This window comes from Bactrocera dorsalis, chromosome 3 (assembly GCF_023373825.1).
Source record: "Bactrocera dorsalis isolate Fly_Bdor chromosome 3, ASM2337382v1, whole genome shotgun sequence".
Lineage (NCBI taxonomy): Eukaryota > Metazoa > Arthropoda > Insecta > Diptera > Tephritidae > Bactrocera > Bactrocera dorsalis.
In genome coordinates this window covers 46,249,034-46,267,428 of record NC_064305.1, presented here as the reverse complement: position 1 = coordinate 46,267,428, position 18,395 = coordinate 46,249,034, and the positions used below count along the sequence as shown (strand labels likewise).

Here is an 18,395-nt window from a genome sequence, read left to right as displayed (position 1 = left end):
CAAAGGATAGTGTCAGCGAAGCCAACGCGAGCGCCGGCAGAAGTAGCCGAGTGTGATCGTCGTGGTACAGAGCAGCATGTCGTCTAGCACCCAGGAGCGCAACAGAGCGGGAAACGGTATTGCCCTAACGGGCCACACAGAACCGTTACCCGGACAGCGTAGTCCTCGGGCGACGAAAGTACAATACCGTTTCCCGGTATAAATTAATATACATATATTACATATTAATATAAGTTGAATGAAATAAATTACGATTCGCAGAAGAGCCCTAATATTTTCAAATTTATTGTAACGAACCCTGGACACGGCGAGTATACCTCAGCAATTTATACTTGTAAGAAGCAGGGGCAGCAAAAAGCTTCGTTACAAAGATTACATAGCCCCTTTGCGGAAATTGCTAGGTGTCTGAAAATCGAGAAAGAAATTGAAGACACTACGGTTTTAATTTTACTTGACGCAATCGCATATAATAAGAGCATTCACTCTGTAACAGGCGAGAAACCTAAAGATGATTTTCAATCAAGGGTAGATGGAACTGAAGCCAAGAATAAGGTAGAAAAAGCTCAGGAGAAAACATTAAAAACTGATAACAGAAGTAAAATATCAAGGAAATTTGCGGTAGGAAAAATAGTTCATATTAAGTCAAATAAGCGTTTAGGGAACACTCACCCCCTTGTACTTAGAAGGCGTAGTTCAAGAAGACCTGGGTTCTACTGTAAGAAGAAAGGGTAGGATTTAAGTTTAAGACCTTGACTTCGGTGAGCAGCAATAAACTCAAGATACGGAGCACTTTTACGAAAATCTTTTGGCCATAAATAAGGCTGTCATTATGAGCATAGATAATATTATCCTTTCGATTGCTCTAACACTGTTAGGTTCACGGTATCCAATTATTTTTGTCAATAATAAGATCGACCCAATATTAAAAACCGAGTCTCTCAACAATTTAGCTATAATTGCTATTAGTTTATAAATCAAAACTCTATCATAACAACAATGTCAATATACATAATAATATTTAACTATCCCTAGACCTAAGATTATTTGTAAGGTTGTTTTTCCGACGACACATAATAACCAGATGCTATCATTACGAAGCAACGCTGTGGCAGTCTGTAGAAAAAATATCCATTTCCCTGGACGACTGTAAAGGAACTGTCATGAGAATCGAACATCTCGACTTGCGCTCAGCAACTAGTAGCCCGTACAACGAAACTACTGCGTCAAAGGGGGTACGTCCTTGGTGGCGTTCTCAGACAAAGCTACAGTGAACGAATTTGTAAATCGAGATGCTATTCAGATAAAAATACCAGTGGATAAATATAACGACCCGAGGGCGTCCCTCACACGGTGTGACAACGCAGTTAAAAAAAAACCTTTTTCTAACATCTGCTTACAAATTACCAAGCCGTTTTAACGCAACTTTTCTTCTATCTTTTTGCTTCTGACCCGGCGACTACGGTTCATAAATTTTTTCATCTTCTGACATCAAGCAGCTATACAAGGTGCGTTTCAAAGTAAACAGGACTTAAAAAAAAACAGAACAAATGGTTTTTTTCGGTAAAATCAATTTATTTTATTCAAAATAGTCTCCTTCTGCTTCAGTACAGCTTTTTGCATGATCCAAAAGCATGTCGAACGAGTGTTTTAGCTCGTTGGCCGGTATAGCCGCCAGTATGCCGGTGCAAGCCTTTTGAATGACCTCCAAAAGCATGTCGAATGAGTGTTTTAGCTCGTTGGCGGCCAGTACGCTTTTGTTATCCTTTTGAATGACCTCTACGTTGCATAACGCTTTCCTTTCATGGGCAAATGCATTTTTCCTGTGACATATCAGGTGAATGCGGAAAGTGGTTAATGGTTAAAATGTGTATAATCAGTCAATTTGTGCGGAACAAACCGTGCACATACCTTCCGTAAGCCCAAATATTCGGCCAAAATTTGATAAATCGATGATTTGGAGATGATCAATTCCATTTCCATGAATTTCAATGATGATTTCGGCTGAGAAAACGTTGAAACCACTCGTGCCATTAACTTGTTTCATCAATTGAAACGTTTCGGTAAAAGTTTTACCAATTTAAAAAAAATTAATGTTGGCTATTTGTTCGAAGCTCATTTTCGTATCGATACATAACACAAACATACCGACACTTAAAACGCAATAACTTCACTTCCGTGTTCAATGAAATGTCAATTGATAAATATAGCCAGGTGGCGCTAGATTCAAAAAGTCCTGTTTACTTTGGAAAGCACCTTGTACATGTTCAGCAGAACGAAATCGCAGGAACAGTATAATGAAAATTTGGAAAACTTAATTAAACTGTGTACTAAAATATAACAAAAGTGAGTTACTTAAGTTGCATACATACTTGTATGTATATTTATTTCTCTTTATATTATATTCTTGGGTATGTGAGAGAGCTGTATTTGTATGCATTTTTCGCTTTTAAAAAAGGAATATCAAAGAACTTATTTTTCTTCAATATGCCCTGATTGGGCATACATGCTATCGTCAGAGAATGTAAATACACATTCTGCTAGAGTATGTGAGAGAACTGTAAACAATGTTAACATTTCACATTCCATGGATCAAGTTTTACAAATGTTCGATATCGAACCTGCACCTTCTCTATGTCTTTACATTCTCTGCCTGCATCTTCTCACTGTTTTGTGTTTTCTGCTCATACTTCGAAAGAATTCAGGGCGATACAACGGATAATGAGCTTTGACGCGATTTTATTTAAGTGTTTAGAAGTGAAGAAATATTATTATAAATGACAATTACAAAAATAAATTAAAGCGATTACAAAGCTGGGAAATTCATTTAACAAAGTAGAAAGAAAAATTTATTCGAATGCTACGATAGACATTGTGAAAAACATGTAAATGCCATGAGGAATTACTGTAGGCGTGAGCTTTCCAAAATAAAAAAGTCGACGAAGTCTGGTGTGATATTTATGACCCGACATTATAATATTTTTACCAATTAGATTTTCTATGAGATGAAGAAATGAAGTGGAATAAATAAAAAGTTTAACTAATTTTAGTTTCCTCTTTATTTTTTGATGGATTCTGAAAGCACACGAAAACGAACAGACAACAAATCCGAACATCACGACCAAGTCAAGAATTCAAGGAAAGAACGCGATGATGCTGACGCATTTGCTGAATCTTGGGCAATTTTATTTAGAAAATTGTCTGCGAAGTAACAAATACATGGGCAGTTAGGTAACCACACATGAATTCTGTTTAAATAAACACCGTTCAAAGAAATCCAAGAATATCTGCAGAATACCCCGCGCCTCGAGTTCATACACTTCCTCACCGCCTTTTCCAGAACCTTTCCCTACAGTACTCAAATACCATATCGACGTGGTTTTGAGAATGCATATTCGCAGTCAGTATTTGCAGAATCAGAATATGTTGTCACTTAATTCTGAAAATTCCACCTCAGTGCAGTCTTTCCACGAACTGTTTACGGACACTCAATATAATCGAACTTTAATTTAATTTCCAAGTTTTTAATTACCTATTTTATTTTTATATGACAAAAATCGTAGAGTAGCCGAAAGACGTTCATGGGGCGAAATGCGTCACTCACGAACGTATTCTTTTATTATTAGGAGTTCCACCATCGACAGAAGTTTTTGATAATTTTCTTTATTTACAAAATTTTTAAATTTTTTTGTAGAATTTGTTTGCAATTTCTTAACAAATGGTACATATGAATATTTTGGCCGGAATTATAAGCAGCGCCACAACTTCATCATGCCATAACGACCGATCACTTCAAAAATTGCAACGAAATGATGTGTGTATGTATGAACAACGTGTCGCATATAAGGGCAATTCAGAATTTGGTGTAAATGGTCTTGCATCTTTGCAATTGCAAATTAGCGATCATATTTTTGCTTTTACACTAACAAAATGTATAGCGACGCACCTGCTACACCCTTGCAAATAAGCAACACTAAAACGCCATTGTACATTATTATTTGCAACACTGGTTTGCAAATCGACACCTGCTGTCAAAAATAAAACAATTGAAAACAAAGAGAAGAAATGGAGCAAACCGGTTTGAATAAAACAACGCTAAAACACGAAAAGCCGAATAAAAAGTGTATACTGGATTTCTTGCAGGAAGCTCCAGAAGTAAAAGTGAAATTTGTGCTATGTACCGCATAAAAATATTTCTCACCTTCAATGTCCATAACTTCTTTCGAAAATTTTGTTTACAAAAAATGCTTTTCTTCACCGATCAGCTGTGAATTAATGGTCTTTGCCAGGGTTGCACAGAAACCACAAAAAGACGTTCATTGTTGATGGTAAATATTTGCAATTGCATAATTTTACAAACTCAGATGCACAAGATTCTGAATTGCCCTATAGTATATAGTGAACTGTCTTGTGACACGTTATGCATACAAGTCTGCAAGTGTATTTGCCGCTTAAGAACTAGTTTTAAAACGTTGCCGTCCAATTTTTACCTTCCTTCTCATTTATTCCCCAGATCTGGCCCCCTGTGACTTTTTCTTGTTCTCTAAACTGAAGAGGCCCATGAAAGGACGACGTTACGCTTCTCTTGACGAGATAAAGACGGCATCGAAGGAGGAGCTGAAGAAGATAAAAAAAATGATTTTTTGAAGTGCTTCGAAGATTGGAAAAACCGTTGGCACAAGTGTATAATATCTCATGGAGATTACTTTGAAGGGGACAAAATAGATATTCATGAATAAATAAATAATTAAAAAAAAAAAAACACAAAATTCGCGATACTTTTTGAACACACCTCGTTTGTATATGCCAGAGAACTGCAACGAGTAATAAATTTTTGTTTATATAGTACTTAAGTACTGATCCGTTACTCTGTCTGATTCTGTCAATTCGGTTCATGTACACGAAGCGCACCGAAAATACCCAAAGGGATGCAAGCTCATGCTTCAATGATTGAAATGATCGACAGCGTTCGGTTTGTATATCATCCCCTAAACACTGATTTATAGCGGGATTCTGTAACCAGTCTCTAGTCTCTATTTGAGACATTTTGAGGCAAAGTCTCAATTTGAGACTAGTTACTATTCACAATACAGTCTCAGTCTCTAGTCTCAAAACATAGTCTCAAATTTTGTCAGCTGGTAATAAGCAGGTCACAAACGTATTAAGAAAATAGAAAACAAGCAATGGACGAAGAAGTTGCAGCTTTTTTGTTAATTTTACAAACTTATGAAAATGAAGAAAGGTAAGTATTGTTTAATAGCAATGAATATAAAAATATTATTAATTTCTTTCAATTAGAATTGCAAACAGGAGGAATTTGGCGCACTTAAGGAATAGTGAGGATCCATTTTTATTGGAAGAAGGAATATTTAGAAAATATTTTCGTTTTCCGAGATCATTGTGTTGGGACCTTATGCAGGATTTGAAACCTCACGATAATCGCTTCCGAAAGTCTGCTATTCCTTTTGAGATTCGGGTGAGTGTTCATGCTTTTAAATTAAAATTGTTTACTAAACATTGGTGTACTATTTCTAGTTCGTTTCAGTGCTATATTTTTTTTCAAATGGTTCATACCAATACTGCATTGGAAATAGCCATTTATCTGCCATGAGCCAACCTAGCATATCCCGAAGTATAAGTAATTTATATACAAACTTGTGTTGGAACACAAAAATGTGGAAATAAGCTTCCCAAATGCAACAGAGCACTACAACACAATTAAAATGGGGTAAAGTATATATATAGGAGTTAAATTAAAACAAGTATATTAAATCATACAAATATTTCTAGTTTCCATAATAAGTTTGGAATAAAAGGAGTGATTGGTGCTAACGTTATTCCACATGAATACATGAACCGAAAGGGTTACTACAAAATTAACGTAGAAGCGGTAGGTTAAAGTATTAATTTAATGTAATTAACATATATATATATATATATGAATTTTAGATTTGTGACGACAAACTTATTTTTCGCCCTTTAAATGCTCGTTTTCCTGGCTCATGCCATGACTCCGGAATTTGTAGAACATCGCCGGCCAGAATAAAATTATTAAGGTAACATGTTTCTGGTTCATTTAAGTGACTTCTAGGTGACTCAGGATATCCACTAGAGCCATGGCTTTTGACTCCTATATCAAACCCATCTGCACCAAATGAAGTTCTTTATAACAGAATCCATATAAAGGCCAGGAACATAATTGAAAGAACCTTTGGTGTTTTAAAGTCTCGTTTCCGTTGCCTTTCTAAAGAGCGAGTACTGAGGTATACACCTTCAAACGCTGCGTTCTTAGTTTATACTTGCTCAATTTTCCACAACATTTTGCAAAAACATGGTATTTGTGACTTCGATGAAATCGATATTGAAATTTTGAATGCTCTTCCTTCAATGATAATTCTCCAGCTCAAACAAATCAGTATTACAATGCAGGAATACATGCATGACGTAACTGCTTAAATTCTCTCACACAATCTTTGTAAATACATATCTTTACAAATAAATCTTTCATTTATATTTTCACAAAAAATTAATAGATTCATTTATTCAGTCTTTTATATGTATGTTAATAATAATAATTAATAGGAACATAAAAAAATTTAACTTATTCAGTCTTCTTTTATATGTATGTATGTACATTATATACATTAATAGGAACTTAAAAATATTTTCTTAACTTAAACATATTCTTTGGTGTGTATTTACATTATATACATTAAGAGGAACTTAAAAATACTTTCTTAACTTAAACATATTCTTTGGTGTGTATTTAAATGAAATGAAATGAAATGAAATTATATACATTAATAGGAACTTAAAAATATTTTCTTAATTTAAGCACAATTTTTTTTAATTTTTTTTTAGAACAGCTTCTGATAGCTTTACAATAGCACTTGCCATATTATTTAAAGATTCAGCAACTTTTTCGAAGCATTGTTGCGATGTTTCTCTGAATTTTGCTTCTTCTTCACTCCTCCTCTGCATTGCAGCCACCATATCCGCAAACATTTCTTGCGAAGTCTGCCTTCGTGAACGTGATGTAGATGGCATTTCACATACTAAAGGACTCTGCGGATCCATATTTATTATAATGTCGTTCTAAACGAAAAAAAGAAAATATCATTCCATTTTATATAAATGTATTTATAAACATATTATACGCAAATATTTTTTAATCATACCTCCACTCCAATTGTTGGGACATCAGGCAGTCCATCAACAACGGTCCTCCCTAAGGCTTCTATCGCCCGTTCTTCCAACTCGGAGGACTGAATATCTTTCATTGGTCCTCCACCAGTTAATATTCTGCTTACCTTCGCCTTTCTTGCCCTCGATCTGATTTGATTTTTCCAATGGTTTAAACACTGTAAAATAAAAAAGATATTTATTACAATTGAAATATATGTATATGTATAAGTATATAAATGTACATGTAAAGATTTACCTCCTTCCATTTGGTAGGCGAACGCGATGGATCCTTTAGAGCGTTTAGCTGTTGGGCAAGCTCGATCCACAGCTCTTCTAACCTTTTGGGCTGCGTAGGATCATTCTTGTGGAGCTTCATTTGAGGGTGAAGCTCCAGAAATGCTAAGTAGCATTCAATTTGCTCCTTTGTTGTACGCAAGGATTCTAGAAATGCAACAGTTAATTATAGAAAAGTAAAAGAATATAACAGCAAATCTTTAATTTAACGTTTACTTACCTCTGTTTTCCATTTTGAATGTATTGACAATTCACTTATAGAGATCATCACAGATAATAATCGATTGTTGGTGTCTATGTTTTATACAAAACTCAATCAGGTAAAAGTAGAAAAAAATCAATTTCACATAAATTTTAGCTCTATAATATTTCAAGTACAATATTTTATTTTTATTTTAATTGGTAGTTAACCTTTTTCACTGCATTAAAGATAATTTAATATTTGTTATCGACAGTCTTTTTTCATTCAGGTTTTACATACATCTCTAAATAATGAAATGTGACAGATGTTCAGACCTGTTCGTTTTCAGTTGAGAGACTCGCAAATTTTTAGTGACTGTCACTTACAGAATAGCAAAATCGTCTCAAGTCTCAAAAATTGTCTCTAACTCAAAATCTCAAATTTAGAGACTTGAGACTGTCTCAAGTTACAGAATCGCACGGTTAGTCGAGCACTTCCCTTGCCAACCACGGCTACCCTCTTGTGTCAAATATTTCAATACAACTACACATTTTTTCTCTATGCACTAACACCAACGCACATTTTCCGGTTATTTTTTGTTTACCTAAATGCGATGAAGAAAAGTTTCTTTCATTTCTTGATTTATTTGAATGAGTGCGAAGGAGAAAACATAATTATCAATGGTGTCAAAAGAAAATCCCAAAAAGGGTAATAAAAAAACGATTGAAAGACACATGCCATTGGTGCTCGTACCATCGTAAAGGAGGCTCGTACAACAAGAAGGTAAGTAAGTGAATTTTATGTGATTTTTTTTTTAAATAATTTGCAAATAATTACTTCATTTGTTTTTATAGCATTGGAAATCCGAATGAATTGGAAAAAGCAAAATCAGCGATATCATCACAAGCAATAATCAATTGTTAAGTAAGTATGTATGTGGAAAAATTGTGTATAACTTGAAAATGAGCTGTGGAGTCCATATAATACACAAAAATAAATACATACATATCTAGCCCTAACCGCCAAAAAGACGTAAGCACCATGATTATCGATTTTTGTTTTTTGATAAAAATCGATAGTTTTTGATCATTCGCATCATCTCACAAAATACCATAGCTATAAAATGAACCGTTATGATTTTACAGCTAAAACAATTTAGACGTATGTACATATTTCGTTTGTTTACATATTTTGTTACAACGAAGTGGTGCTTACGTCTTTTTTCGATTCAACATATTAGTTTTGATTAGCGGCAAAATCGCAAAATATTTTACTTTTTATCAGTGATTGTGCAATATGGAATTGTGTCAACAAGTGGTAAGTGCACTGGGTTGTTTTTGTAAATATATTTCGATAAATTTCATTTTATATTTTGGTGTTGTAAAACTTTGTTTCAGATTGCATTCAAAAATGGTCTTGTTCCATACAGCGATACTGATTCTAATCATTCTTCTGAGCAAAAAACTTATTCACAAACAGAATCCAAAAATGATATTGAAGAAGAGACATGTGCAAAAGAGGTTACAGAAACAAAAGAATATTACCTAAGAGATTACAAAATAAAAAACAACGTGATACTAGTGTTCAGCCGAATCCTTGTATAAATAAAAAGTGTGGAAATCTTTGTGATGATAAGTTCACCGAGTCAGATCGGTTAGCAATAAATGAACATTTTTGGGGCTTCGGCAACAAAATTAGACAAAAAGACTGGCTCCTTTCGTGTATAACACGGTTATCCGTCCGAAGACGAAGAGATGATAGTAACAGAAGGCAATATACATATAATTATGCCATTAATTAGAATGATAATACTATTAAAGTGTGCCAACAGTTTTTGCTGAAAACGCTTCACATATCGGAAAAAAAGTTAAGATTGGCTAGAAACAATGCGAGTGGTTTGAAAAGTTTTAGTGAGGAAAAAAAAATCTACGCCTCATAATACGAGTCCAAGGTTGCACTTTTAAAGTCATTTATTGAACAATTGCCAGCAGTTCCCTAGCATTATTGTCGTAATAAAAGTAACAAGCTGTATCTTCCTCAAGAATTTCACAATACAAAAGGATTATATGATTGATATACCAAGCATTTAAATAATATTAATCAGGAGTCGTCACTGTTATCCTTAAGAGTCTTCCGAAATGTTTTTACAAATAGTTTTCATATCGGTTTTCACTTGACAAATGCGTAACTTGTGAAAATTACAAAAACCTGGACAGCGAAACACAAAACCATTTAAAGCAAACTGAAGAATACCAGACACACATAAGAAACAAAGATAAGTGTAAAGAAATCTTTTTCGAGGATCAAAAACAAAGTAAAGCCAATTCGTTCTTCCTATGTGCTAGCTTTGATCTCCAAAAGGTTTTAAATACACCCCATGGAAAAAGCATGACATTATTTTATTCTCGAAAGTATGCATACTATAATGAAAGCGTGTATGAAAATGACACTAGAAATGGTTATTGTTTTTTGTGGGGAGAAGCTGACGGAAAAAGAGGATCTAATGAAATTTCCACTGTGGTCTTTGAGTATTTGAAAATTGTCGACGAAAGAAGAACTCACTCTTCAGTAAGTCTTTACTGTGACAGCTGTGCTAGTCAAAATCGGAATAAAGCTATGCTTTCCACATTAGTATTTTTTCTTACAATTTAACATAAAAATTACGTATTTGTTACCTGGGCATACTATGATGCCAGTTGACTCTATACACAGCACTATTGAGGCATTTACTCACGATAAACTATTTGGGCCCCTAGTGAATGGTATACCATGATTTCAAAAGCAAGAACTAATCCCGAAAATTATAAATGCGTTATAATGAATAATTCTGATTTCAAAGATTGGAAAACATTTTCTCAAACTATGTTTCCAACTTCAATTAAAATCTCTTTTCCAAAATTACGTTCTGCTTCGTTAGAAAAAAATAATCCTATCATGAAACTTAAGTACGGATATTTTGACGATTCCAAAATTGAAGAATACGATCTTAACTCCATTGCAAGATCAAGACGAAATAATTCTTTAATGGACCTCTACGTTTATATGATAATTTATTAAAAATTTCTTCAAAAAAATACAAAGATCTAAAAACAATATGTGATAAAAACACAATACCTACAAGATTTCACAGCGAATTTTTAAATTTAAAATACGATGAAATTATTAAAGATGTTCTACCTGAAACTGATCAAGTAGACAATTAGTATTTTTTAGTAAGCCAATTATTTTTAAAACTATTCAATTAAAGTTTAAAAACTATTATTATTTATATAAGTTTGCAGTTAAAATTAATTCTGTACTCTAAAGTATTTTTCATATTAATTTTATTTTTTATTGACACTAATGAATTTAAGGTTAATTTTTGTACACGAAAAAATTTGAAAAATTAAAAAAATTAAAAACAGAACAAAGATTTTTTACTAATATCATTGGGCATAACCGCCAAAACATAAATTAGTAGCTATCCAGCATGACAGCAAAAAAGACGTAAGCGACATTAATACCCGTTATCTTGGAAATATATGAAAAAAAAAATAAATACAATGTATAGTTAAGAAGTAGCAGTGCATACATACTCAATTCCACTGCACTACTTCTTCCTAAACCTAAGATTTAAAAAAAAAATCTTCCCCTGTATAATTTGTTTTTGGCGCTTACGTCTTTTTGACGGTTAGGGCTCAATATGTATGTTTAAGGAGGCCTGCACAATCAGATGTTATTATTATTTTTATTTAATTAATCTTTGCTTTCAGAGTAAATTCTATTTGTATTTAATATATTGTTACGATTTTTACTGCTTGCTAGTTGACTTTGCTAGGTTCGTATCTCTGGATTGACGAATAAAACCAAAACTGTTTAATTCAATTCAACAACTCTTTATTTTACAACTTGTCTACACTATAACAGTTTACTCTTAGCACTGATTGATTACGTTGGCGCTGCCACGGCTTATATACCCACGCACTTCTCGCTGATGCCGACGTGTCCTTCTAGAATATTGCGTCTGGAAATTACCAGAACATACGGCGCCAAATGCAGCTATTGCTTAGACAAGCAGACAGCCGCGGCGCCAGATGTCTACAACAAGACAAATGCTATTCCATATACCTACAGCTATTGTTCATAATAAGGGATGCATATCCAAATACAACTAAATACTACTTTTGCAACAATATTTTATTTTTTCAGATAATATTAATCTTTTCTTTCAGATATTATTATCATTTTATACAATTGTTGCGTCAAGCGACATATCTACAAATTTATACCTAAAATAAAAATAATAAATGAATTATAAAATATTGAATTATAAAAATTATGAAATATTGAATTGTTATAAATTAAGTTAAGAAAATCTATTATAAAATACTTACCCTAACAATGTTAAATATACTCACCTTAATCTATTACCATAATCTGTTACAATATTGAAAGAAAAGTTGAAGATTATTATACTTACCCCTTATTGATACATATTTATTTTACCACTAGTTTAAGCCGTTAGTTTTAAGATTTAGGCTTAGCAATTAGTTTAAGAAATAAAGAACTGCTATTGGATCAGAACCATCGAGTCGAACGCACGCGTCTTAATTTTTATCGTAAATCTCGACAGGCAATTAGGTATTTTTCACTTTATTCGCGCATTCCCAAGTTTTGTATTATCGCTTCTCAAAAACGCTTGAGATTTTTCATGGCGCCCGAGCAGGGACTTAGTGCGTGATCTAAGAATTTTTTATTTGACTTTCGTTTTCGGTTTAATTAAACATTATCGTTTCTAATTGCCTGTCAATCGTTCGGTTTTCGGTCTTCGGTAAAGTGAAGTGAAGCAAAGAAATAAAAAAAAAAAATAATAATAGTTAACTAAAATACATATACATAGATATACATACCTATATATGTATATAATTCATACATATATATAGTGGAAGTGACCTAAATAATAAGAAAAAAATAAAGGAAAAATAATCATAAAACATAAAATATAAAACACAAAACAAGAGTGAAAAAAGTGGCGGAAAAGTATTTAATACTTACATATGTACGTGAACACGTGAAGATATAGTGGCAAAATATAAACGCAAATATACATATTTGTGAAAACAAATTAAACCTGAAAAAACCTGAAACAAAAAAAACAAAGAAATAACAACATCACATACTTATATACAAAGAAAACACAAAGCAAAAACGTGTAGTGCAGTGGTACCAAAGTACATACAAAACAAAAAATAAATAAATAAATAAAACATAAAAATTAAAGAAGTTTTTAAATAAAAAGATAGAAAAGAGTGAAAGTGTTAAACACAGTGGAAAATATATGTGCATATACGAAAAAAGGCTAAAGAAGAAAAATATATTTAAAAATATATACAGCCATATCTACTTACATATATGTATGTATACAACGTTAAAGTGACATGTACAGCGGCAAATCTTTAAAAAAGGAACATAGGAAGTGATAAAATAGAATACCTACATATACATACATACATAAATACGCGTATACGTGACGTGGAGAAGGTGCGGTACAGTGTGTTTCACGTTAATTACACAAAGTGATTTGAAATAGTCTCGGCTAAAAGTAAAAAAAAAAAAAAAAGAAAAATTAAAATTACATATACATTGTGTAAAAGTGCCGTATGACAAAAAAAACCGTGAAGTTCCGTTAAAAACTACCGCAACCAAATACCGTTTTTTGAGCCGTAAGAGTGAAGTACCACTATTAAATACTTACCGCTTCCAGTGCCGCTACCAAATCCCGTAACTATATAGTGCCGCCAAGTGTCCAATTTTGCTACGTCAACTCTATCACATCGCTGCTACCATCACTTGCTGCTGCATCAGTCGCTGCTACCATTAATCGCTGCTGCCATCATTCGCTGTTATCGCACCGCTGCTGCCATCAAACCGCTGCTGCCTTCGTCGCCGCTGCCAGCAAGCCGCTGCTACCATCAACGTCGCTGCCGTCGTGGGAATGAGCTGCCGCTGCATTCTCTGCAAAAGGGACGTAAGCGCCGGCAAACAGCCGACGCACCAGGTAACGAGTGCGGATTATTGAAAGTGGTGCAAACAAACGAAAATTCAAATAAACAACAAAGTGCACACTTTCAGTTTTTGGCTCTCCCTTTTCACTTTATATTATATTGCCTTGTATTTATTATACAAACATATACATATATATATACATATCTTAATATATGCTCAGACATATACGAATTCAAGTGAATAAGGGATTTTGGGATTTGCGGTAGCCCTTTATTTTGAAATAAAGGTGATAAAATTATTAATTGCAAAATTAAATTTTCTCGTTTTTCGCAATTTTTTCGATCCGCGTTTGCAATTATCGGTCGTTTTTTCGCAATTTTTGTCGATTTTCGTTCGGACATTTTCCGATTAAATAACTTTTTTGTGCTATTGCTCATTTTGCGCATTTATCGGTTTGGCTTTCGATACTTGAGAATCGATATTATTTTTTTTCGTTTTTCGTCACCGATTCCAAATATATTTGTTGCCAACTTTTATTGCGATTAGTTTGGCTTTCGTATATTTGGGAGATCTGTTGCCAACCGTTATAGTCTTTTTTCGGAAATTTAATTTAAACAAGCAAAATGAGCAAGCCAAAGCCAACTCTCGCAAGCCTGTCTCCAAGTAAGGAATTGACGGACTTAAAATCGTTAAGACGTCAAAGAACGGTTGCGAAGAGTAGTATTTTGCGCATTAAAACGGGCCTTCTTGAAAAGACAATGTCTTTAGATCCAATCGAATTGGAATGTCGTCTAGATATATTAAATTCACATAGTGAAAAATTAATGAAGTGCCAATCAAAGATTGAAGAAATTGATGAAGACGACATGGCCCGAGGGGAGTTAGAGGACATAATCGTTGAAACGAAGTCCATAATAAAATCAATTTTAGCGAAAAATAGAACTTCACTTGCCGAAACATCTTTTGTAGCTTCTCACAGCTCAAGGCTCCCTAAAATGAATTTGCCGAAATTCAAGGGAGAATATTCAGAATTTAAAAACTTTATGAGTTTGTTTGAGAGCTTGGTTCATAATGATCCAAATATCCCAGATGTTTAAATGACTTACGCATCTCCCCGCATGTACACCTCACTGTACCTGGGAAAAACTGGCGCACCCTAGCAAGACAGCTTAATACAACACATCTGATGGCACCACATCAACACAACTCACCACACCTGTAGCCACTCAACAAAAAGGATGGGAAAAAGGATAGCGAACACAATTCAATATATACTTTTCGACCATCAACTTTCGCTGAGACACTGCGCCGCGATAACGCCTCACGCTATTTTTCCCCAATTGAGGAATTCAACTACGATCCGTGCCCATTCGATCGCCAACAGTGACAAATCGCTCCCGGGATTGGAGTGTCGCCGCCTCGCCCGTCGATGTCATATTTATTTAATATTACATAATAAAATCAATAAATTTAAATCTAAATAAAATGGTTAAAATCCCAAATGTATAAACCATAAACCGGATGTTTTTATTTAATATATGTATCGAGTATACATTTTAAACATGGTCCTTCGAGCCTAACAGAAAGGCACTAATGGATTTTTAAAGAAATCTAAAATCTAAAAAAGAAAAAAAAAACAGAAGAAAAGTGTGGTGACATAAACAGTGCTTCTATAACACTTATAAATAAAATAAAACGAAACAAGTGAGTTGAAGTGACAAAAGTTATAACTTTACATACATTTGTAACATACATATGTATACAACAAATAGACAAACAAACAAAAAAGTGCGAAGATTAAAAAACAAAAAATCAAGTGCAGTGACTCATCAAAAAAAACAAAATGTATACAAGTATATGCAATAACAAAAACTGCGGTGATTAGGGAACCAAAATATACGAAATAGTTCCAGCAAACAAACAAACGCGCGAAAACTTAAAACAAGGAAAAAAAAGACAGAAAAAACAAAAAACAGTGCAGTTCAATAAAGTGCAGTGGCGAACAATATGTACATACGTATGTATATAACAAACAAAAAAGCAACCAAATAAAAGTGTGCAGTGCAAAAACAAAACAGTGCAGTAAACCCATATCAAAAACCAAAACAGAAATGACAATTAGTTACCATTACAAAGTATAAACAACAAAAAGGAAATTAATTTCGTTCCAAAAAACAAAAACAATCGGTGCTGGAAACTCCCAAACTAAAAAGACAAAACATAAATAAAAAAAAAAAAACACTATTCGGGCGCGAAACCTAAAATCAAACAAAAACTAATAACCGGGCGCGGGCTAAATTTACCTAAATGCAACAACACAAATTTACCCAACAGCAAGCAGATGGATGCATAAGCAGAGGAATTGGAAAAAAAAACGAACAGGCATACTATACAAATCGTTTACCCTACAAAACTAAAGTTATTCTGTTCTACTATAACATTATTATGCATATATGTATGTAAAATTGGTAGTTATACAATTAACGATGAAATAACGATTCCATTGATTAGTAAATTCGGTTAACAAACATTTCGAGTTTAATTTTGGGGAAACCCTGAAACCATCTGGCATTATATACATATATACGTATATAACTAAATAATAATTTTTTGCCTATTATTGCAATAACTCTTTTGCTGGAAAAAAAGAAAACAGTAAGCAGCTTAAACAAATAAGCAAAAGCAAAAACAGTAAAAACACAACCATCATTATCAACAAACAAATCTAAATAATAACATACATACATACATATATGCTTATTGACACACCATATATAAAGTATTTAGCACATACAAACATATTTTATTTATATACATAAATTCATAAGAACATACATATGTAACTTTTTAATAAAGGAGAATACATTTTTTCCATTCCGTTTCTCGCTCTCTCACCTTTGCGAAAAAATAAGTACAAAACAAAACAAAAGGCATACAATCTGTCAAGTATATTACAAAACAAAAATAAGATAAGTTTATTTACAAAGTGCATAAGGAAGCATACCTGCACATTTTCCCACTTCACTTTCGCGCTCTCTTCCTAGTGCGAACATATGTATGTATACATTTATTTCACATATAATCATATGGGATAGAAACAGCCTGTGATAGCATACCCTACACTGGGTACGACATATCAAATAATTAAATTTTACTTAATTCTCAAAGAAAAAGTTCTCGTAATTTCCGTAAATAACTAAACGGAACGGCAATTAAATTCACAAAATACGTTATTTTGGGCGAATACAAAAAAAATCAGTATCACAAAATATAAAAAAGTTTATACACACTATATACACATATGTAAATATATTATTGGTACATCTACAATCCTATAAAAACTATATTCAAAGTCCACATTGGCAACTATTCGGCAAAATCCCTTGTTCTCGGTCAAACAAAAACAAGTAGGATTGCAAAACAAAATAATCAGCATATTCTATTTCTCTACATATACATTAGCACGAACAATTCGTGCATACATATGTACAAAGCACATTGATCTCTTCAACTAGCTCTCAATTGCACAACAACACGTACATACAAGTCCAATCATTAGGGTGCAACTACATACCTACATAAGGACATAAAAAATATAATAAATTAAAAGTGCGGTTTTAGGAAAGACATAACAATAATAAATAAATAAATAAAATTAAACATATTTTCAAACTAAAATATAAATAAATAAAAAACAAACTCTTATTTACATAAAAGAGTATACAGTTTATTATACTGTACCGGTTCATATACATAAATCAGTTTGCAACGAGGAAAACTTAATTCGTTTTGACAAATATCTTAATATAAAAAAAAATGATGAAAGTTGATAAAAATCAAAATACACCTGCAGGAGCTACACGCTCAAAACAGGTTGTTAAATTCATTTCAGAAAGTGACAGTTTTTTAAGATACTGCACTAGATTTGCCTCTTTACCGATTCAAGAAAACTCTGAATCATTATTAGAAATAAAAAGCCAAAATCTTGAAAATTTCTGGACTCGTCTCCAAGCGGCTCATGATGCCATTGTAGATTCTGACGATTCAGATCTGCCACAAAATTTTAAATCATCGGCTTACGATATTTACGAAAACTGCCTTGACCAATATGAAGAAACGAAAGCTATGATCTCCGATCAATTAAAGCTATTAAAAGCAATTGCACCTACTCCACATCCGAGAGTAGAGCTGCCACAAATGCAACAATATCAAGAGACAAGTTCAGGCATCCAACTCGAGTTGCCCGCTTGTGACACAGAAACCTTTTACGGAGGTTATGAAGAATGACCGTCCTTCCGGGACATGTTCACGGCCGTGTACATAAACCATCCTCAATTATCACAAGCGCAAAAATTGTATCACCTCAGATACAAAACTAAAGGTCAAGCAGGCGAAATAGTTAAACAGTTCGCATTAAATGACGACAATTTCAATTTGGCTTGGGAAGCTCTAAAAGCAAGATACGAAAACAATAGAATACTGGTCGATAAACAAGTAACGACACTAATGAGCTTGCCAAAAATTAAGAAAGGAACAAGTGTGGAATTCATCAACCTAGAATCCACTGTTTCAAATTGTTTGTCGGTTCTATCGACACTTAATATTCCCACAGACAGCTGGGACCCAATTCTGGTTAATATTTGCACCGCCGCATTACCAGAAAAGTCGTTACTTCTATGGGAGCGATCGCTCCCATCACGAAAAAAGTGCCCAACGTGGCAACAAATGAAAGATTTTCTCACCACCCAATATG

The 18,395-nt window shown here is 33.4% G+C and overlaps 1 protein-coding gene and 1 long non-coding RNA gene across 2 annotated transcripts; one reads left to right on the top strand and one right to left on the bottom strand.

Annotated features, from left to right (window-relative positions):
- Nucleotides 1-6,235: 6,235 nt before the first annotated feature.
- LOC125777171 (uncharacterized) lies at nt 6,236-9,121 on the bottom strand. The gene is made up of 4 exons (XM_049451437.1): nt 7,697-9,121; nt 7,439-7,623; nt 7,176-7,358; nt 6,236-7,092 (listed from the first exon to the last, which is right to left on the bottom strand). Exons 1-4 carry the CDS (start codon nt 7,707-7,709, stop codon nt 6,844-6,846), a joined length of 630 nt encoding a protein of 209 aa, XP_049307394.1. The 5' UTR covers nt 7,710-9,121; the 3' UTR covers nt 6,236-6,843.
- LOC125777218 (uncharacterized) lies at nt 8,834-12,732 on the top strand. The gene is made up of 2 exons (XR_007422176.1): nt 8,834-8,974; nt 9,055-12,732. It is a non-coding gene; the product is annotated as an uncharacterized LOC125777218 (long non-coding RNA).
- Nucleotides 12,733-18,395: the final 5,663 nt, after the last annotated feature.

Coding starts and splice junctions, on each gene's coding strand:
- LOC125777171 (XM_049451437.1), bottom strand. Junction 7,359..7,438: donor CGCCTACCAAATGGAAGGAG/GTAAATCTTTAC, acceptor TTTATTTTACAG/TGTTTAAACCATTGGAAAAA. Junction 7,093..7,175: donor TCCCAACAATTGGAGTGGAG/GTATGATTAAAA, acceptor TTTTTCGTTTAG/AACGACATTATAATAAATAT.